The sequence below is a fragment of the Brachycentrus maculatus genome, unplaced genomic scaffold (assembly GCF_059751285.1).
Source record: "Brachycentrus maculatus isolate JH-2025_06_01 unplaced genomic scaffold, ASM5975128v1 h1tg000475l, whole genome shotgun sequence".
NCBI classification, from domain to species: domain Eukaryota; kingdom Metazoa; phylum Arthropoda; class Insecta; order Trichoptera; family Brachycentridae; genus Brachycentrus; species Brachycentrus maculatus.
The window spans coordinates 1,255,226-1,274,116 of NW_028281222.1; the positions used below are offsets into that span (position 1 = coordinate 1,255,226).

The 18,891-nt window shown below is 36.9% G+C and overlaps 1 protein-coding gene across 7 annotated transcripts in view; it reads left to right on the top strand.

Moving 5' to 3' along the window:
* Positions 1 to 18,891, top strand: part of gek (serine/threonine-protein kinase gek) — a 93,033-nt gene that overhangs the window by 26,833 nt on the left and 47,309 nt on the right. For all 7 annotated transcript variants that reach the window (XM_088272065.1, XM_088272067.1, XM_088272068.1 and 4 more), the window contains exons 17-25: positions 697 to 810; positions 1,318 to 1,452; positions 2,445 to 2,600; positions 3,612 to 3,725; positions 7,159 to 7,308; positions 8,915 to 9,019; positions 11,324 to 11,426; positions 12,459 to 12,651; positions 13,513 to 13,619. In XM_088272065.1, the coding sequence (XP_088128191.1) occupies positions 697 to 810; positions 1,318 to 1,452; positions 2,445 to 2,600; positions 3,612 to 3,725; positions 7,159 to 7,308; positions 8,915 to 9,019; positions 11,324 to 11,426; positions 12,459 to 12,651; positions 13,513 to 13,619 (1,177 nt within the window). The remainder of the gene's footprint in view (positions 1 to 696; positions 811 to 1,317; positions 1,453 to 2,444; positions 2,601 to 3,611; positions 3,726 to 7,158; positions 7,309 to 8,914; positions 9,020 to 11,323; positions 11,427 to 12,458; positions 12,652 to 13,512; positions 13,620 to 18,891) is intronic.

The following is an 18,891-nucleotide window of genomic DNA, read 5'->3' on the forward strand; positions in this document are numbered from 1 at the left end:
TTAATCTGAGCACACAAAATTTTGTCCGCCACCCCTTATATACGATTTTAAAGGAGCTACACGTGGTGGGGACAATATTATAAACAAAATATAAGTCGATGAACTGTGTCTCTTTGTTCTTCTCGCGTACATTTGTTAATACTATTTTAATACATAAATTATTCTGAAAAATACACAGATTTTGGCCGAAACAGTTATGATAAAATATTAATAGTGATTTTAAAACAAAGTTATGTTTTATTTAAATATGTTATATATGTTATGTCTTAATATATTACACACATGCAATAGAGGACTTAAATTAGATTTCTAAGAAATATTAGAAATTAAAAAGGCAATTAATAATAATTTACAACTTATAAATACACAAGTAAATGATTTTGCTAAAAGTCCGTTATTAAATATGTTTCCAATCACTCATCATCCCTGATCCCTTTTGACTGTGACTGCCAATCAACACAAAAAAAATAAAGCCACTTGGGATCTATCTAAGCTGTTTTCTTTCCCTAAACGTCAAAATATTTTGAATATTGTTTAGTAGATAGTATTTTAGTATTAATCAGTCTTGATAAAGACGCGGTTAGCTTGGAAACCGGTAGACATTATAATTAAGTTATAATGAAATATTTATAGTGATTTTAAAACAAAGTTATGTTTTAATTATGAAATGATAACATTTATTTTTGGTCTTTCTAGGACAAAGAGCTGAAGGACGCACTGGGCCAAAGGAAACTCGCCATGGCGGAGTACACCGAAGTCACCGACAGGATGGCAGAGCTGCGACAGCAGAAACAGAAGCTCTCCAGACAGGTACAGCCATCAAATCCTCCGCCTGTCGCTCTTGGGGTGTCTCTCCCAGCTGTCCTTCCATCTTTTCGGAGGTCTGCCTGGGGGTCTGCGTCCTTCAGGGTAACATAGAAGGGCGATACGTGGAAGTCTGTCTTCTGACATTCTGTTTACATGATCATTCCAGTATCGCCTTCGTTGTCGTCCCCACCTCACAGTATCCTCCGTCTTACACATGCTCCAGATGTCAGTATTTCTTACTCGGTCTCGCAATGTGTTTCCGGTTATGAATTGGAGAGTCTTCATCTCGGAGGTTCGAAGTCTAGATTTTGTTCTGGAAGTATCTGCTCTTGCCTCAATCCCATGAGTGGCTATTGGTCGAACACATGTTTTGTATATTTTCATTTTACTTTCTATTCTCATGTATTTGTTCCTCAATATCACCCATATAATGGGTAGACCACTATACTACGGAGGTGCTTTCATAAGATGTTAAATAAATAAATGTAATGTTTTGTATATTTAATGTAGGTGCGAGATAAGGAAGAAGAGCTGGAAGTGGCGATGCAGAAGATAGACTCCCTGCGACACGAGATCAGGAAGTCGGAGAAGGTGCGCAGAGAACTCGAGGCCAGAGTGGAAGACACCGTCTCTGAAACCAACAAGGTGAGAGCTTCCTTATGTATTTTTTTACAAAAATGTTAGTAATATTAGTATATAACCACTCACCGAGATTTTTATGTCGTCCGGTTTCGAGACGTACCCGTTTCTTCGTCAGTACAATCACTATAATAGCATGCAAACAATACTACCCTATACTACCATAGCACTATTTCATTCAAATTTTCATTCAAACTTCACCTTCTCGGAGTCAGTAGTGGTCCTCCAAGGATGTGACTTCGATTGCGAGCAAGTGTGTCACAATTATACAGAATGTGGATGTGTGTTTCGCTATACAAAATCTGAATACTGGGGAATCATACAGTCCAATTTTTTACATGTGTTTTCTCAGTCTGCAGTGTCCTTCAAGGTCCTGGTTAGGATCCTTATTTGTTTCTTACTAAGCTTTAGAGCAAGGGTGGCCAACCCGCGGTCCGCGGAGCAAATCACATTTTTTTCCTTTAATGTACACAAAACCACCAAAAAAACATTCCATCGTGCGTAGTTTGTATAGTATCCCAAATATGGGAGTATTCACTATCCTGGCAATTAAAAGACCCATAATGGCATCAAGTAGTAAAGACATTGGACTAAAGAAGAGAAGAGTAACAGAAGAACTGAGAAGTTTTTAAGACAGATGGACTATAAACTATTTTTTTGTGGAAATTAAAACAAAGCCGACATGCCTGATATGCAATGATTCTGTTTCTATCATGAAAATGTATAGCATTAAACGGCATTACGAGGTTAAGCATGCAAATAAGCAAAAAGTACCTAATATCTATCTTGTTTGCTTTGAATAATAAAATTAATTTTATTTTACGGCCCGGTAGGAAATCTCATTTCTAAAATCTGGCCCGGTTACTGAAAATGTTGGCTACCTATGCTTTAGAGCTTCTGTGACGAATATCCGCTAGTACCTCGTGAGCAGTTCCTTCGCGTGTTTAAAAGCAAAGGGTTATAAATATACAAATGCCAATTTGTTTGACTGTTCCCAGGAGAGGAAGCTACGGGAGAGGTCTGAAGAGTTGTGCCGACAGAGCCGTCTGGAGTACGAGGCGCTGGCTTCGCGAGGAGGCCCACCGCTGGACAACATCTCAGGCTCCGCTCACAAGGAGGTGGCATCGCTGCGTGCCGAAGTGGAGAGGCTGGAGGTAGGAAAACTGATAACAAACTTACCTCCGGAAACTATTTTGTTTACGTGTATAAAAGTAAAATTCTTCTTCTCCGTCTTATTCCTCATTGCTGAGGGTTGTGACCCTTGCAGAAGCAATGACTCTTCTCCAGTTATCCCTTGACTGCGCTGCACTTAGCGCTCCAACCACCGAGGTGCCTGCTGCTGCCTTAATTCGATCGGTCCATCGTGTGGGGGATCTTCCTCTCCCTCTCTTTCCCTCCAGGCTACCGATCACAACTAGTCATTCCAGGCTATCCTCGTTGCCACGCGCAACGTGTCCAAAGAACTGGAGAATCCGTCGGGTACAGATATTGGCCAGAGTCAAGCCATCCAAGCGTCCATACTTTACTTGTCCATCCTGGCGAATGGACAAGTAAAATAAAAACTTATATAAGCTTTTTCATTTTCTTCTGCTTCGTGTAGGTCTTGTGGCCTGTTTTTAAGAGAGATTAGTCCCCTGCAATGTTGATTCCCAGCTGTCAATCCATCTCTTTGGTGGTCTACCTGAGAGTTGACCATGCAGTGCAATGTGGGGGAGTCTGGATGGTTCCATTCTACTCGCATGCGCATACCAATGTCTTCTTCGTTGTCTTCCCAAACTAACAACATTTTCTTCTTCTTCTTCTTCTAACCCTTATCCGCACCCAATGGTGCAAAGGGCACTGCATCGTAGCGACGCAGTATTATCTCGATCGTTAATCGCATGAAGGCAAGGTGATCGGCCCTGCGCTTCCCATACCAGTCCAGGGTGATATTAAATAAATATGAGAGTGAAAATCGGCCATATTTATCTTGACCCCCCCGGGACTCGAACCCGGGACCTCCAGCACGGTAGCCAAACGCGCTGACCACTGCGCTATGGAGGTGGACGACGTTTTTAGATATTGCATATTTCTCTTATCCTGGTGTCCCATATTATATCTCGTAGATTCTTGCCAGAATTTGAGTAATTTCTTCCATTCCAGTTTTTGACTGCTCCGTTTTACAGGTCCAGTATAATGAGTCGGTCAACCAGCAGCAGGCCAGGTTCAGTTCCGAGTTGGCTGCTTTGAGAGAACAGCTGCAGGAGGCCGACTCCCACAGGACCTTGCTAGAGAGAGAGGTAACTGTTGCTGTCTCCCTTCATCCGAATATAGTCATTAATGCCTAATCCCACTGTATATACGAAAATGCCTAATACAGGGAACCCCTATTTTACATTTTTTAAGGGACTAAAAAAAATAACTTCAATGGAGGGAAAATGTAAATGCGGGGTATTGAAAAAAAACATTTTAATTCGATTTATTTTTTGTGAAAATCATGTAGATGGGATTTTTTTCATACCCAAATCTAAATTAAGGGAATGTATAAATAGGGAATATTGAAAAAAAACTGTGAAAGACTGTGCTACAAGAAGTGCTCCAAAAAGCTAATAAAAATTAGGTTATATATACAACATTTTGAGTGTGTCCAAATACTTGTTCACAAAATCTGGATTATCTCCAATTATAGGAGTTATTTTCATATTACCTTTTGACATCTCATCAAAGATGAAGAAGAATATGGAAGTCTGGGCATTTACGGGGCTGACGACCGTCATAGGCTGGTTTAAGTGATCACTTTACACACGCGTAACATTCACCAATTCTACCCATTGTTGACAACCACACTACTCAAATTCTTGGAAGTTCTTTATAAAATAACCAATTTAGAAACCTTGTTCATGAATCACTAGAACTTCACTAGAGACATCTATGCCGTAAATTCCCAGACTTCCATATTCTTCATCTTTGATGACATGTCAAAAGGTTATATATAATAATTTTATGTAATATTAAATGTGTTCTTCGGTCTTTGTGTGTTTTTAAAATGTTTTTTAACCGGATCCACGCGGCTCGCATAAGCGTATGTGTTTTAACAAGACATGCCCCATACGCGGCTGACATAAGCGTTTGTGTTTTCACTTTGCTCTAAGTTTCGAACCTCAGTTCAACTTGGAGGGATTTTTTCATGGTGTGGAACTTTGGATAAAATAATATGTCAATCCTCGGCCTTATGACATCTGTTGAAATATCTGACTAATAATTTGTAACATCACAAGGATAAATAAAACAACAGATCCCTGATTTTTCTTGCGGTCGGTAATTAGTCCGCGCCATAATCATGCCCTATATCTGTCTCACTCTCGACGCTACGCATCACCAGTGGGTAAGAGTGACACACGATGCGTGCTTTGATTTATTTATGTTACGATCTAATTTGTTTATATTACGATATATTTCAAGAATAATGTGACACACGTGTATTATAGAGTACCAATAAGGCACAATGAATCCCATTGAACGTTTTTGTTTAGGAAAATATATCGTTTCATAACTAAATACATGATAAAAGTAATAATTTAAAAAACGGCGAAATACAGCCGCGCACGAGCGTCTCTTAGGAACAAAGTTAACGCGTTTAAAAGGTTAAATGTTTTTTTTTGATAATGTAAAAAAACTGTGCTACAAGTAGTGCTCCTAAAAGCTAATCAATTTTTTTTTAAATTTTTTTTTTTAAACCCTTATCTGCACCGCAATGGTGCATAGGGCACTGCGTAATACAAACGCAGTGTTATCTTGATCGTCAACCATGAAGGAAAAGTGATCAGCCCTCCGCTTCAGGTACCAGTCCAGGGTAGTATCGAATAAATAGTACAGTGAAAAAAATTACTTACATTTATTTTACCCCCCCTGGGAATCGAACCCGGGACCTCCAGAACGGTAGCCGAGCGTGCTGACCATTACACTACGGAGGCGAACAGATCAAAATTAGGTTTTTTTAAATAATTTTATGTAATATTAAATGTGGGAACAGAGTGAATGGTGCACTAAAATCAGTTTTAGCAAATAAAAATCTATCAGCGGAAGCTAAACTGGCAGTACACAATGGAGTTCTGGTTCCAACCCTTATGTATGGAAGCGAAGCATGGAGTTGGCAAAAGAAGGATGAAAGCAGACTGAATGCAGTCGAAATGCGATCCCTCAGACGAATGTGTGGCAAAACGATGTTTGATAGATGTTCGAATGATGAAATAAGGAAAGAATGTAAGGCTGAGATAAGCATTATCGATAAAATTAAGAAAGGTGTGTTGAGATGGTTTGGATATGTGGAGCGTATGAGTGAAGAAAGAACGGTTAAACAAATTTATGAGGCGAATGTAGTTGGAAAAAGAAGCAGAGGACGACCGAGGAAAACTTGGCACAATCAGGTATGTCAAATACTTGAAAGCGGCCAAGTCAGGAGTCGTAATAATCGTCGGGTATGTATGAGGAGATGCATGAACGTGGAAGAGGCGAAGAATGTTTGCAAGGACAGAGTGGTGTGGCGCTCTATTCTCTCTGCCTACCCCTGCGGGAACCGGCGTGATGGTTAGTTAGTTAGTTAGTTAGTTAATATTAAATGTGTTCTTCAGTCTTTGCGTGTTTTTTAGACGTTTTTCTACAAATGTTTTTCTTCAAAATCTTTTTCGTATTTCCCGGGGATTTTTGATTTCCGGGGTTCTACTGTAAACGTAAACTCTAATTCAAATGGGGATATAATTTTATTTGACATTTGCTTATAATTTTCGCTACTTAATTCATAAAAAGATGTTTCTTTGCAAGGGTGGTTTGCCGGGAAGCCTAGAGCTTCTAGATCAGATCCGGGAATGCGGTGGGAGCTTTCAATGCTCAAAATATAACCTCATTTTATTATTTTATTTTATTTTTAAATTTTTTATTTTTTAACAAAATACATACATATTTAAATAATACAAAATAGTTGGTAAATAAACAATACATTTCAAATATAACGTTTCTACCTCTCTAATAAAGTAGATACTTGTGTTTAGAGAGGGAGTTCGTTTTACAATTATTATTATTTTTTTATAAACAAAGTAAATTAAACAAAGAAAATAATAATAATAATTAAACCCTTATCCGCACCCCAATGGTGCATAGGGCACTGCGTCATATAAACGCAGTGTTATCTTGATCGTTTACACATGAAGGAAAGGTGTTCAGCCCTCCGCTTCAGGTACCAGTCGAGGGTAATATTGAATAAATATGAGAGTGAAAAAATCACTTATATTTATTTTACCCCCCTTGGGAATCGAACCCGGGACCTCCAGAACGGTAGCCGAGCGTGCTGACCATTACACTACGGAGGCGAACATAAATATAAAATTAAATAAAGAAAATAAAAATATTTTTATTTTTATTAATTGATTCGGCAGTCACTTTGTGGTAAAATCTATCCATTTTTAATTAATGTTTTACTTAGTGAATACCACTTTTTCTTAAAATCTACTGTGTCACGTGTTTTGGTGCGTTCCGCATCATATGGTGTTTGAAAATTTTGCGGAATGCACTGAAACACGTGTCACAGTAGATTTTAAGAAATAGTGGTATTTACTAAGTAAAACATTAATTAAAAAAAAATATTCTTTGGTATGGAATCTAGGTAGGGGTGAGTCTTATATGTTTTTTTATTTTAGTTTTAAAAGTTTGATAATATGTTTTCTGGTCAATCTCCAGGTACACTCGGCCAAGGACAAATTGGACGCGAGCCGGCTGGAGTCCATGACGGATTCCGAAGAGGCCCTTGCTGAACTCTCCAGGAGAAATGAAAGGGAGAAGAAGCTGCTGCGAGATGAGTCGACTAAACTTGCGGCAGAATTGGAAGCGGTATGGAGGATTACATTTGTTCATTTATTAGTTATATATCTGATAGTTTAACTTACGTTTATTATGATGTCTCTAGTGTTGTCCGCCTCCGTGGTGTAATGGTTAGCGTGTTTAGCTACCGTTCTGGAGGTCCCAGGTTCGATTCCCAGAGGGAGATTTAATAAATATAATATATATTATTTCACTCTAATATTCAATATTACCCTGGACTGGTACCTGAAGCGGAGGGCCCATCACCTTTCCTTCGTGTGTTAACGGTCAAGATAACACTGCGTTTATATGAAGCAGTGCCCTATGCACCATTGCGGTGCGGATAAGGGTTCGAATGAATGAATATTTATTTAATATTTCCCTGGACTGGTACAAAAGGCGCAGGGCTAATCACGTTGCCTTCATGTAAGAAACGATCAAGATAACACCGCGTCAATTTTATGTAGTGCCCAATGCACCATTGGGTTTGGATAAGGGTTTGAGGAACACAATACTTGTCGTAGTTTAAGATTAAATGTAAGTCTTTAAAAAATGATCAGTTTGGAGACGGTTTGTCTTCCCATTTCTTCGTCAGGACAATCACTACAACAGCGTGCAAACAAGACTACAAGTCAATTCCGTAGTACTATAGGGTCCGCCATCTAAAGTTTTTTTTTTCAACTAGTGCTTATTTCGTGAATGGTAACACTTAGCTCATGTCTGATTTGACAGATAATTAGTTTTATCCTTCCGCTGAGCGAATATGGTTGTGTATACGCTTGAACAACGCTGGGAAATATTGCGACATTACTTTGAAAATCATGGTAATGTTGCAGAATGTGTGCGAAAATTGCGTACGGTTTTTGGAAGAAGAGAAGCACCGTCAGCTCCGTATGTTCGTTATCTTGTGAAAAAAGTGAAAGAAACTGGCATCCTCATCGATAAACCAAAGCGTGAAAAGCCAAAAACAGTGCGTACACCCGAGAATATCGATGTTGTGGCAGAAAGTGTGCGTGAAGCGCCATCAACATCAATTCACCGTCGTTCTCAACAATTGAACATTTCGGAGACATCATTGAGACGAATTTTGCATAAAGACCTTGGTATGACGCCATACAAAGTCCAATTGGTTCAGGAGTTGAAGCCAACTGACCATCCAATGCGTTTTCGCTTCGCTGAGTGGGCCTGCGATCGACTTACAGAAGATGCCGATTTTGCCAAAAAAATCATCTTTTCGGATGAAGCTCATTTTGATCTTGGCGGGTATGTAAACAAGCAAAATTGTCGTATTTGGGGCACAGAAAACCCGCACGCATACATTGAAAAGCCGGTACACCCAAAACGAGTCACTGTTTGGTGCGGATTTTGGTCCAGAGGCATAATTGGGCCATTTTTCTTTGAAAATGAGCAAGGAGTGGCCGTTACAGTCAATGGCGATCGTTATCGGGCCATGTTGAACGGATTTTTGTTCACAAAAATTGAAGAGGAGGATATTGGCAACATTTGGTTTCAACAGGACGGCGCTACGTGCCACACAGCCGAAGCTACACTCGATGTTTTTTATAGCATTTTCAAAAAAAAAAAGTTATTTGGCGGACCCTTTATTCTTCTTCTTCAAACTTTTCTCTTCTTTCAGATGACCGAAAAAGTGAGAAGATTAGAAGGGGAACGGAATCAGCTGGAAACCGAATACGATGATCTTCGGAACAAGAAGGATGCCATCAATCAATGGGAAAATCAGGTAGGTGATCGGACAAAAACGCCACTTTTCATCAAATAACTCCTCGGAGTATTGAATATTAATCTATAACAGTAGTTCTTAACCAGTGCTCCGCGAAATTATGAAAACCACAATTTCATGTTGGCTCATTTACTGTGCGATTTGAGTTATAATGGCTAGATGGCAGCACCCTTGCAAAGCGAAGTTGCGTGTGTCGCCTCACAACAACGGTCAAGATATCTTTGATTCTATATCATCATACTTAGAACAATTGAAAATATCGTAGGAGTTATGTGTAGCAATTTATACAGACGGTGCGGTAGGTTTGCGGAAAGGATTTGTGAACCTTGGCTTAGCAATTTGGATGAAGAAATGAGAGTAGCCATACCAAAGTAAATTTAGCAGATCAGTTGGTAGGGGACTTTTGGCAGACTCCAAGAAGGCCATCTACTTTTTAACACGTTGTCGGCGGGACACGGCATTTGCCGTTATTCGCGGACTGTCGGTCAACTGCGGGACACGGCAAATGCCGTTTTTGTCGACTGCCGGTTATCGGCGGGAAACGGTAATATACGGGTTTGTTATCAGCGTGAAATAAAACGCGTTGAAGGGTAATCTGCTACCTGGGTGCTAGGCGATAGTCTGTTGACGTTATTTGAGACGTCTTGTCCAGATTGGCTAGTGTGTCGCTTGTAAAGGCATCCCCAGAAATCTAGAGTTTTTATGCGATCTCAATCTCAAGTTTAGTTTGAGCCATTTCACGTATTGGACTATTTTTCATACCGCTCGCACTGTTTTGTTTACTGTTTGGTATGTTATTATTTGAATATATTAGCATTGTATAGGGAATGATACCTCGGAGGGGGAGACTATTTTTTAGAGTTTACAATGCTTCTGAAAATGTGAAATACGGAATACTTAATTAAAAATTATGATTATAATTTACTTTTGATGATCAAATGTCATAGATGATTTCTTTGAAAATTTCAATCGAAAATATTATTTGGTTTAGAAATTGTGTCAATTTTAAAAAAGCGATATATTTTTGCGCTAATCGCGAAAAACACCCGCTATAGGCTAAAGTCTATTGTTCGAAGAGCCCGACTACAATGTGTTAAGCTGAGGGCAAACTACATGTTTTGCGTGTAGGTTCAAGAAGAGACTGTGCTCACGGAGGGACGAAAATTGGCAAAGGCATGAAACTTACGGGTTTTGCGACACTTGTCCTAGGCAGCCTAGGATCCATTCGGGCGATTGTTTTGTCAGATACCATACATTGAAACACTATAAAATTATAAAATAATAACCAATTGTCTTTATTTTTCTTAAATAAGCCATTTTAAACACTTCCATAATACCCATTTCCAGGTTTTTTGTTTCTAAAATCAAATATTTTTGCACAAATTTCCAAAAAAATACACTCGAGTTACTGGTATGTCATACAGGAAAAAGTCTTGAGCGCAAAGGGTTAAACGTGATTGTGATATTTTATACAACAATTATTCACATGTATTATATTTATTTACAACATTTTGAGTGTGTCCAAATACTTGTTCACAAAATCTGGATTATCTCCAATTATAGGAGTCATTTTGAATATTATTTTTTGACATCTCATCAAAGATGAAGAAGAATATGGAATATGGGCTGACGACCGTCATCGGCTGGTTTAAGTGATCACTTTACACACGTGTAACATTCACCAATTCTACCCATTATTGACAACCACACTACTCAAATTCACCAGCCGATGACGGTCGTCAGCTTTGATGAGATGTCAAAAAATAATATTCAAAATAACTCCTGTAATTGGAGATAATCCAGATTTTGTGAATAAGTATTTGGACACACTCAAAATGTTGTAAATAAATTATCTGGTCAAATTATAAGCTTAAATAATAAAAATGAAAATGGTATTTTCTGGCGTTTCTCATGTGTGTGATTATAATCCAGGATTCGGACCTCACATACTAATATAAGAGTTTCTGCTTAGTAAAAAGCTTTTTTACATCTCATCAATAGATGTCTCTAGTGAAGTTCTAGTGATTCAAGAACAAGGTTTCTAAATTGGTTCATGTATAAAGAACTTCCAAGAATTTGTAGTAGTGTGGTTGTCAATAATGGGTAGAATTGGTGAATGTTACACGTGTGTAAAGTGATCACTTAAACCAGCCGATGACGGTCGTCAGCCCCGTAAATGCCCAGACTTCCATATTCTTCTTCATCTTTGATGAGATGTCAAAAAATAATATTATATTTATTATGTACAACTTGGCTACAGTCGCAAATAAAGAAAATAAAATATATTGATTTTGTGGTTTACAGATTACGGAGATCATTCAATGGGTGGCCGATGAGAAGGACGCTCGAGGCTATCTGCAGGCGCTGGCAACCAAGATGACCGAAGAGTTGGAGTTCCTCAAACACGGTCAGTGTTAACACACATTCTTCTTCTTCTTTGCGTGTCATATCAGGTCTAATCCAATGCCCATGCCTGGAAAAGGCGTTATACCGACTATTTTAATACTTACTTAACTTACTTATAACCCTTATCCGCGCCCAATGGTGCATAGGGCACTGTATCGAATCGACGCATTGTTATCTTGATCATTACTTACATGAAGGCAAGGTGATCACTCTTGCGCTTCAGGAACCAGTCCAGGGTAATATTAAATAAATATTACAGTGTGAAATCACTAATATTTATTTTCACCCCCCCTGGGAATCGAACCCGGGACCTCGAGCACGGTAACTAAACACGCTGACTATTATACCACGGAGGCGGACAAATATTAATACACACAATCATCTATTTTAATACACACAATCAATAATCCCATTGGATATTGATCAATTCCATGTGTCTGAAGGAGTTTTCCGAAGCGGGATTCTTCTACACTTTTAGCAATAGTTCTTGCATATATTTTATTTTAATGTATTTTAATGTATACAATTAAAAAAAAATATAGTTTGTCATGTATATATTAATTAAAATAAATAAATTGAATTGAAAGTTGCTATTGGTCGAACGCATGTTTTGTACATGTTGAGTTGATTGTGGGAGCGTGGTTTGCCCAATGGCACTGATTACGGGCACCCGCGTCCACTATCTCCTCAGAGGCTGCAATTCATATTAAATGAAAACATGAAAAGAATAAATAATCGAACTTAATTGAAATTCCGCGTTTATTTGCACAAAAGATTTTGGTTTGCAATTAACTTAAAATTTACAGATTTTATTCTAAATTGATATTCACAAAAATATTATTAAAATGTTACAAATTTTTTTCACAACGAGACACAGGTGAAGGATGTAGCGACAGTTCAATTGCAGTTTCGGTGACGAAAGAGAGAATGTACTCGGCTCGCTCTCGCTTATAAGGGCTTGGTGACGTCACACTGCTATGTTCGCAATCGCGCGGGACATTCACCACATGACTATTGTTTGTTGTTCTCGCAGGAGCGAGCAACGGTCAGGCGGCGGCGGGCGGCGAGGGCGGACGTTCCGGGGGCTGGAGGAACCGGCGCTCGCGGCGCCTGGACAAGATGGAGCTGCTCGGGCTGCAGAGCTCCCTGCATAGCGAGATCCAGGCCAAACAGGCCATCGGCGAGGAGCTCAGCCGGACGCGCGCCGACTTGCTGGCCGCCCACAAGTGAGTCTCCGCAGACCTCGTGTTTAGCTGAACTTAATTTTTTCATTACATTTTATTGTTATTAGTCTTTTTTTACGACCGTATTTCTATTCTTTCTTCATGTATCGCTCACTCCTTTCAACAACGTCATAAATAAAAAAACTTTATTTTTCAGGAGATCGTTTTTAGAGTTTAAGAATATAATAAAATGTATTAAATATAAATATCAAGCCATTTATTGAACTTTTTACTGTGCAACAGATCTTTTTAGATAAAACCTGAATGTTTTTTCTGATTTTTAAAAATATTCAGTATATTAAAAAATATAATTAAACAATACCTTTTCTTCAAAATGCAAAAACAACACTTTCTGCCCTATAGTGGGTAAATATATTAAGTTAAAAATATGCCGCTTTTGCTGAGATATAGTACATTTTCTGGGCATTCCGAAAACATGCACAATTGAAAATTGAAGATTTTTTATTTATGACGTTGTTGAAAGGAGTGAGCCATATGTATCTGTGCTTTTACTTGTTTCTGTAAGTACTGCAAGCAGAAACTATAGGTCAAACAATGCTGAAATCCTTCGAGACAAATCACTAATACAAGACTTTGCAGCAAATATCGGAGAGTAATACTTCAATATGTACATAGTTCCTAGCATTTTTTATTTGTTGCCGACGGAGGTTAGAGGGTAAACTAAAATATGGACTAAAGACAAAATAAAAGAATGGGTAAATGATCAACAGTTAATACTATGAAAATCTCATCTAATTGATGAAATACATTTAAACAATACGTATTGCACTGTATTTTGTTTCATGTTATGTGTTTTTCATTGTTTGCGAACCATTGATAAATAAATGAATCCTCCTTCCCCAGGGAACTGCGGGAGAATCGCTCGCGGCTCGAGTCGATGGCGCACGACGTCAAGCGGAAGGAGCACCAGATCAAGGAGCTGCAGGTGCGCCTGGACTCCGGGGAGGGCTGTGAGTATCCACTCTTTTATCTACTCTTACACGCGCACCGCCACCCTGTGACATCACACTCTTCATTTGCAGGGTTAGCTATTCTGCTCCTTCTGCATTGGCAGGGTTAGCAATTCTACTCCTACATTTGCAGGATTAGCTTAGATTCTACCCCTGCAATGGCAGAGTTAGCTTAGATTCTGTTTCTACATTGACAGGGTTAGCTTAGATCCTACTCCTTTCACATTTGCAGAGTTAGATTTTAGTTCTATATAAATTAGATTTTAGTTCTTTTTAAATAAGGTTATTAGAGTGAATTTTACTTTTATTTACATATATATGATAGTATGTGACGCGTTTCCTCTTATTAAGACATTATCAAACACAATGTCTTGATAAGACAAAACGCGTCACATATTATTGTATACATATTATATGTAAATAAAAGTAGAATTCAATCCAAAAAACCTTGTTTAATTTTGGATATACACTAAGACCTCACTTTGCGTCAAATTAAAACAACGCAAAGTGAATTGCTATTTTCCATTGGAAATCATATAAACATCAAAGATAGCGAAAATGAGTCTTAATTCAGGAACGATCCAAAGCGAGGTCTAAGTGTATTACCCAAAAATTTAAAATTGAATTCCACCAACTGTCTGTCTGCAGTTACAATAAATCGTATTATGTTGTTTATAATTTTATTATAATTACATTTTTTTGTTTTATTTTGTCAGTTATACAACCATTTTATTTTCTCTTTTTCCCTCCTTTATTACTTCTGACACATGGCTTGGGTAATGTCCGTCCGGGAAATAACTCGGCACAGACGGGCCTTGGATGAAGAAGCTCCCCCTGTTGCTCGGGATAACGTCGTGCATTTGGGGCTTCGCCCTGCTGGCCTACCAGATATTCTACTGACACATGTATTCCCGTGTTTCTCTCCCTCTTGGCACGCTTGATTCAAACGGGGAGAGGCGGAAATTGCAATCAAATGGAATTGAATTCTCTAATTCTCTAATGGATATAAATTGTACGATGAATTTAAATTCTCCGATAGATTTAAATTTGTACTGCCAAATGTGTGAATGTAAAAATGTCTTAAAATTCAACTAGTCATATCATACGATGCAATTTCGAAACATTGTTCTTGAATCACTAGAACTTGACATCTATTGGCGGGATGAAAAGAAGCTTTTTGTTGAGCAGAAACCCTTTTATTGGTATGTGAGGTCCGAATCCTGTATTTTAATCACATACATCGCTCACTCCTTTCAAGAACGTCATAAATCAAATTACTTGATTTTTCAGGAGAACGTTTTTAAAGTTTAAAAATATAATGCAATGTATTAAAATAAATATCAAGCCACTTATTAAACTTTTTATTATGCAACAGATCTTTTGAGGTAAAACCTGAAGGTTTTTTCTCCATTTGAAAAATATTTAGTATATTTAAAAAAATAATTAAACAATACATTTTCTTCAAAATGCAAAAACAATAATTTCTGCCCTGTAGCGGGTAAATATTAAGTTAAAAATATGCCACTTTTGCTGGGATATAGTACATTGGGCATTCCGAAAACATGCACAACTGGAAATTGACAATTTTTGATTCATGACGTTCTTGAAAGGAGTGAGCGACATGAGAAACGCCAGAAAATATCATTTTTCATTTTTATTATTTTAACTTATAATTCGACCAGTTAATTTATTCACAACATTTTGAGTGTGTCCAAATACTTGTTCACAAATCTGGATTATCGCCAATTATTAAAAATAAAAATAACTCGCATAATATCACCGGATGGGGAAGGTTAAGCAGTGATATGTATGAATGAATCAAGATATCCACATGTATACTTTCCCTGTTTGAATCAATCAAGTCACAACATTATGAGATATGTCCATTTTTTTTAACCATGTTAAATATTGATAAACTGTTACTTGTATTTGTCCCGTTATTTTAGTATTTTTTTTTTCAAAAATTGTATTCTGAAATTCGGACTTTGAAGAACAAATCTCATTTTCGTAATAACAAATAAATTATTGTACAAATGCTAAAACAATAGGACAAATGTTGCGTCCCAATAATTTCACTGTATCATTTTGTATTTTTTATACTCTGATAGATTTAAAATCTCTGATTCGTTTAAATTGTCTGATGGATTTAAATTCTATAATGGCTTTTGATTCTCGAAAGGATTTAAATTCTGTAATGGAATTGAATTCTCAAAAATAATTACTTTGATGGATTTAAATTCTCTAATGCCTTTAAATTCTCAAATGGAATTAAATTCTCTGATGGATTTAATTTTCCCAATGCCTTTAACTTCTCAAACGGAATTAAATTCTCTGATAGATTTAAATACTCAAATGGAATTAAATTCTCTGATGGATTTAATTTTCCCAATGCCTTTAACTTCTCAAACGGAATTAAATTCTCTGATAGATTTAAATGGCTTTAGATTCTCAAATAGATATAAATTGTATGATGGATTTAAATTCTCAGACAGGTTTAAATTTGCACAGCCAAATATGTGAATGTAAAGAAGTCATGAAATTCGACTAGTCATATTATTATGTATCCGAGATAGTTCATTTTTTTCCCGTTTGTTTTCCACCAGTTTATATGAAAATAAATAATCCAGTACTGTCTACTCAGTCGCAGCATGCATTTAAATAGTTACTTTTATAGATTTCTGTTTATTATTTATTATTTATTAATTTATTAATTAACAGGGCTATATTTATTAATTTTATGAAAAAATGTTGTAGTATCGGCATTGCAGAATATTTGCACTTATGCATACAATGCAGATCTGTTTTTTCTCTATCTTTTGGTATTGTCTATAGTGATTCCCGTCAGACGTGCATTTTGTAGCCATCCGTTCATTGCTGGCTTTCGGTCGCACATCAAATGACCTCTATATAAGAGAGCCGAAACCGTGACCTGTATAAAAGAGCGTCTGGTTTGCAGATGAACATATGTGTATCTCTGTATGTAGCTCTATACCTAAAAAGTCACATACTTTTTCTTGTATCTTCTGTACATATGTACATACTAGTACTTACTGTCCGCCTCCGTAGTGTAATGGTCAGTGCGCTCGGCTACCTTACTGGAGGTCCCGGGTTTGATTCCCAGGGGGGTCAAATAAATACAAGTGATGTTTTCACTCTAATATTTATTCATTATTACCCTGGACTGGTACCTGAAGTGGAAGCTGATCACCTTTCCTTCATGTGTTAACAATCAAGATAGCGCTGCGTTTATATGATGCAGTGCCCTATGCACCATCGGGTGCGGATGAGGTTTTGAAGATTAACCAAAACATACATATCGCTCACTCCTTTCGAGAACGTCATATATAAAAAAAATTGATTTTTCAGGAGATCGTTTTTAAAGTTTAAAAATACAGTAAAATGTATTAAAAATAAATATCAAGCCATTTATTGAACTTTTAACTGATCTTTTTAGGTAAAACCTGAAGGTTTTTTCTCCATTTGAAAAATATTTAGTATATTTAAAAAAATAATTAAACAATGACTTTTCTTCAAAATGCAAAAACAACACTTTCTGCCCTCTAGCGGGTAAATATTAAGTTAAAAATATGCCGCTTTTGCTGGGATATAGTACATTTTCTGGGCATTCCGAAAACATGCACAGCTGAAAATTGACAATTTTTGATGTATGACGTTGTTGAAAGGAGTGAGCGATATGTCACGTACTTTTTTTGTACCTTCTGTACATAGTAGTACATACAGGTTATTTAGACCTCTGTATAAGAAAGCTTGAATAAAAGAGAGACTTATAAGAGAAAAATGTCCTTGTCTCTTGGGGTCTCTTATAACCAGGTTTGGCTGTATATAAATACGTAGTAGCCTTGTGCCCTGACTGTGTGTTCATTTCAGAATGTCCACCAAATCCTAGTCAACTGTACTAGTCTAAAAGTTAGTTTGTTATTTTCGATTTTAATATAAGGAATTCTGTATTAACACTTTATTTTGACATTTCACATATCTTTTTATTCAAATAGTATAATTTTTTTCTTCGTATTCGGTTCATCATGTAAAACAATATCTTCTTCTTCTTTTTGTAGATCCTAGGGATCTGTTTGTGCCTCGGCATGTCGCTCTTGGGATATTGACTCCCAGCTGTCTTTCCATTTTTCCGGAGGCCTGCCTGGGAGTCTGCGTCCTTCAGGGTTACCTTGAAAGGCGATACGTGGAAGTCTGTCTTCTGACATTCTGTTTATATGTTCATTCCAGTACCGCCTTCGTTATCGTCACCACATCACGATATCCTCCGTCTAAAACAATATATTAATATGAAAAGATTCTAAAAATCCTGAAAAAAATTTATAGGAAAAGTCATAAACTGCAACATTTTGGAGCAATAGAAATTCATAAAAATATTAATAATAATAAACCCATAATTAACAATATGGCGGTGACAATAAAAAATAAAAATAAGAAACCGCTCCCTTCATCTTTCAACATCCCAGAAATTTAAATCAAGGACACAACTCTAAAATTTAGACTTGTGTTTGAAAATGATGCGGAATGCATTGAAACACATGCCACAATGGATTTTATGAAATAGTGGTGTTTACCAAGTAAAATTTAACTTTTAAATTAAATTAAATTTCTTTTGACAATGATTTGCCTCTCGTTTCTGTAAATGGCTTGAACACCGTTGGAGTATAAAATAAGATATGCATAAAGTTAAAAGAAAATACCATTTTTTCTTACTCCCCTTAGAAGCTCCCTATTTGGCACTCTTACCCACTAATTCAAATCGCTCCCAACCTATCTCCTATTATTACAAAACATTATTGTCATAGCGAAATTAAAAAAATAAAAATCATATATTTTGGCCCCTAGAATTTTCCAAGATACTTTTGAATAATAAGATTTTGAATGTCAATAAAGTTCAGATCTCTTTCGGTTTTAAATAATGTAAAATTTGAAAATTGTATTAAATTTACAGAGCATTATTTGAAAAAAAGGGTACATTTTTAGCTTAATATTTACGTTAATTATTATGAATTATAATCTGCTCATACTGTGGGTTAAAAAACCTAAAATAAAACATTTTGATGGCTGAAAACCTGCCTTAAAAACGTATTATGTAAATACAATTTTAGTCATTTTCAATTTTTTGAGAATTTTTACCAATCCTGCCAAATGTATATAAAAGAATAAATCATTTTTATTTTGAATTATAAAGCAAAATAATAAAAAAAAACTATGAAGGGAGCTCGGCTGTCCAAACTCAAAACACGGTAAGGGACAT